This window comes from Sinocyclocheilus grahami, unplaced genomic scaffold, assembly GCF_001515645.1.
Source record: "Sinocyclocheilus grahami isolate Dianchi unplaced genomic scaffold, SAMN03320097.WGS_v1.1 scaffold11.1, whole genome shotgun sequence".
Lineage (NCBI taxonomy): Eukaryota > Metazoa > Chordata > Actinopteri > Cypriniformes > Cyprinidae > Sinocyclocheilus > Sinocyclocheilus grahami.
The window spans coordinates 1,648,545-1,652,413 of record NW_015505190.1 but is presented as its reverse complement, the minus strand read 5'-3'; the positions used below and the strand labels follow the sequence as shown (position 1 = coordinate 1,652,413).

Here is a 3,869-nt window from a genome sequence, read left to right as displayed (position 1 = left end):
ACACACACACACACACACACACACACACACACCTGTGACAGGATATGGCTTTTCCCAAGTTAAAAACATAGGTTCAGACCTTCATGAATAAAAGGAATATTCTGGGCTCAGTTCAAGTTAAAGGGGTCATATGATGCTGCTAAAAATAATATTATTTTGTGTATTTGGTGTAATGCAATGTGTTTATGCAGTTTAAGATAAAAAAAACACATTATTTTCCACATACTGTATATTATAGTATCTTCTCTATGCCCCGCCTTTCTGAAACGGGTCGATTTTTTCAAAGCTCATCGTTCTGAAAAGCGAGGTGTGCTCTGATTGGCCAGCAATCCAGTGCATTTTGATTACCTCAAGACCTCAAGCATGTGACGGAAATGTTACGCCCCTACCATACTGTGATGCCATGTCCCCGTGCGATGAGACAAAAACCCATTAAACCCATTATAAACGAGGCATTTGTTGCATCTAGTGAGGACATAATTACTGATTATAATGACTTATACTGTCTTTTTACACGTTGCATTGTGTATCGCGCCGTGTAAACGTAAAACCATATCTGCATTTGTGATTGGAGAAACGACAAACAACAAGTGCTACTCTACACTGCTCAAAACTCAAGTTTGAATCGTCAGTGGCAAATTCTTTAAATATAAAAAACTTACTTACAGGCTCTGAGTCAGAAGCGCCAGAATGTCCTTGCAAAGTTGGAACTGCCCCACTTTATAGAAACAGCCTTTGTGTGTAGACGGCAGGCTTGAGTGAGCGGCGGCCGGAGGCCTAGAGTGAGCGGAGGCCGGCGGGCTTGAGTGAGGAATGGCCGGCGGGCTTGAGCAACCACATGTGACGACCCCGGGCAAGACTCCGCTTCCTCCATGGTGAAAGCTGATCCGGCGATCCACAGCGCGAAGTTGATGTATTTCCTCAGCAACCAGCACGGATCAGCTCTAGGCATGACGAAGCAGATATTGTCCTCTTTTGGAAGGCCAAACAAAGTAGTTTTGCTTTCACAACGAAACACACAGCGTCTTCATGAGATGGTGGCAGCAACAATACTACAGCGAGAATAAAAGTCTTCTTTCTTTGCATGAACATTTGGGCAGCGTTATACAAATCTTCCCACATCGTGACGTAGACATGTGGGGGCGTGTTTAAACGAGGTGTTTTAGGAAGGCGTGGACGAGACTTAACTTTTATAAAGAATATCTCTTTGGGTTTGAGACTTTAGTCTTTGCAACTTTAGGGATCTTATCTATTCACGAACAGCTTGTAACACTCCAAAGAGAAAGGAAAATTTTAAATTGCATCATATGACCCCTTTAAACTCAATCAACACCTCTAGTAATTTTATTATATATATTAATTTGACTTGTTAAAAATATAAACATGTATTAACATAAAATGAAAAATATGCTATATATATGATTGATATATATATTTTTATTTTAATTAAAATATTTAATAAAGTTTCATATATATTTTTAGATAAAATATGTATTTTATGCAGATTTTATGGAATTTTTTATATTGGACTTTAGAGGAATAGATTATTTTTAATGCCATATGTGGGCTTTTTTTCAGGTATAAACTTATATGTATGATAAAGTACACATTCAGATGCTAACTTTACCTCAAGCAGCTCATCAATGCCATTTCCTGTAAATAAATATATTTAGAGAAAATGTTTAATTTGTTTAATACATAAATTAAACATTAGATATGACAATGTGCAAACTCATGCAACAGTTAACCAATTAAACATCTGGCCCATCACCTGGAATATTTTATTATTTAAGCCCATGGTGATAGGACACTGATCATATTCCACTTGGTCATTTTCTATAAAATCCTTCATGACTTGTCAGTTCCACAGAGGTCACTTATGTAGTGCGAAGCAGCTTGGAGAAAATGTGGTCTTGTGATTGTTTATTTTGTGGTCATTGCGAGAATGGAAGTTTCCCCATCTCTAAGGTGATTGTTGACCGCTATATTGTTTACAGTAAGTCCTGACATCTTCCTGCAGATAAGGGGCTGATTTTGGGAAGAGCGGCTCAGCTGGCTGCCCTCTTTGGCTGCAGTTCCTTTATGACCAGTGAATAGGAAGCGGCGATGTGTGAATTTACAAAGCAGCATTTACCATTGTTAATGGCTACAGGAATCTGGCTCTTAGAATGTTCCATGTGTGCATGTATGAAGTCCGTGAGTAACCGTGGATGGCCGTAAGGGTGGAGGGATTCTGACTTCCTGTTTTACAGTTAGCAGAACCACCAAAAATACTCTGGAAAGAAAGTGGGTGCCACAGTGACAGCTAAAACAGCATGCCAGCAAGCAGACCGCCAAATAGTTAGGAGGTCATTCTGGTTTATAATTTTCGGTCTGTTCCCTTTTTGTTCCCATGACACATGGACACTGGTCATTTCTGCATGCTTTGGCAGTTGCTGATGATTCCCCTGCAATAACCAGCTTCTGTTTTGCTTTTTTGGGACACAACATATATATTCAGAGACATCTGCAACTAGGCCTACTGCAAAAAATACACAAATGTACTCCCTAAACTTTCATTACGAGAGGTCACAAAATAAAGCAAAAATTCTGAATTTAACCCTGAAATGACCCTAAAAGCCTACATGAATGCAAAAATGTTTCAATAATATTCATTTGTTCATTACCAATAAATACATTCAGTTGAACTAATTATAAATAGAACTTATGTATGTCTATGTGAGAAATGTTTGCACGCATGGATGTACAAAAGAGGCCTATCCAGTGATAAAATCACTTTTTTGAAAAAGCTAAAAAAAAAAAAAAAGAAAATTACAAAAAAAAATATATATATATCTATAATCATGTCACAAATCACATTTCTGACAAATACAGTGTCAATGAATTAAATATTACTCTAGACAAAACTTGTCAAAAAATACCAGTCAAGATTCTGAGAAATGCATAGAGGTCATTTTGACCCAATATTGTTATTGTAAAACTAAAACTATTTAAAATGTAATTGTTGATTAAAATAAAGTGAAATAAAATAAATATTAATTGAAAAACTTAAAATTAAAATCTTAAATAAAAATGTTGCCTTGGCAACTAACTGACATAAAATAAGAGTACTACATTTTTTTAAAGCAAAACTGTAATAAAATCCAAATGACAAAAGCATGTAACAAAATTAACACACCTTAAACTAAAATTAAAATGAAAAGCTAATTCAAATGTAAAAAGTACTTTAATATGATCTAATTATACTAAAATAACACTGTTTTGACATCCATTAAGAACAGTTGCTAAAAAGATAATTTTTATGAACCTATGGCCAGCACATATAATTGACATTGCTGATTTATGTGAGATTTAGGAAGACTACATGGAATATTAAGTAATTAAAGGATTATTGGGGGAAAATATTCCAAAAAACCACACCTGTAGTAATTTTAATCTTTTTTTTTTTTGCATTCTGGGTTATCTAAAGACTGACATCTCCAACATATAAGAGAAACCAAGCTTACTAGAGCTCTGTTAAAACCACTGTACCAGAATGTAATGCATTTTTTTCCCTGTCTCGACTAGATTTCGTCATCTGCGATTGAAGCAGAGGAAGTTAAGGGATTTTGCCAGTGAGATGGTGGATCTCTCAAAGGTAAGTCAGACATACATCAGACTCGTGTCCAGGTCCGTTTGCCTGAAAAAAGAGGCATTCGCCTAACCCAGACATATAAATGTTCAGTGAAACCATAAAAATCTCTGTAAAAACTACCTTAAGTCTGACAGCATCTTGTGTGATACTTACAGCTGTGCACATAAAAATAAAAACAAGACCTTGATGTTTCAGATGCTATATCTCCTTTTGAGTGAGAAATATGACCAAACTT

General features: G+C 36.0%; 1 protein-coding gene across 2 annotated transcripts in view; it reads left to right on the top strand.

Moving 5' to 3' along the window:
- The window catches only part of kcnn4 (potassium intermediate/small conductance calcium-activated channel, subfamily N, member 4), a 26,624-nt gene that overhangs the window by 21,257 nt on the left and 1,498 nt on the right, over positions 1–3,869 (top strand). For both annotated transcript variants that reach the window (XM_016285702.1, XM_016285709.1), the window contains exon 7: positions 3,568–3,637. In XM_016285702.1, coding sequence (XP_016141188.1) covers positions 3,568–3,637 — 70 coding nt within the window. The remainder of the gene's footprint in view (positions 1–3,567; positions 3,638–3,869) is intronic.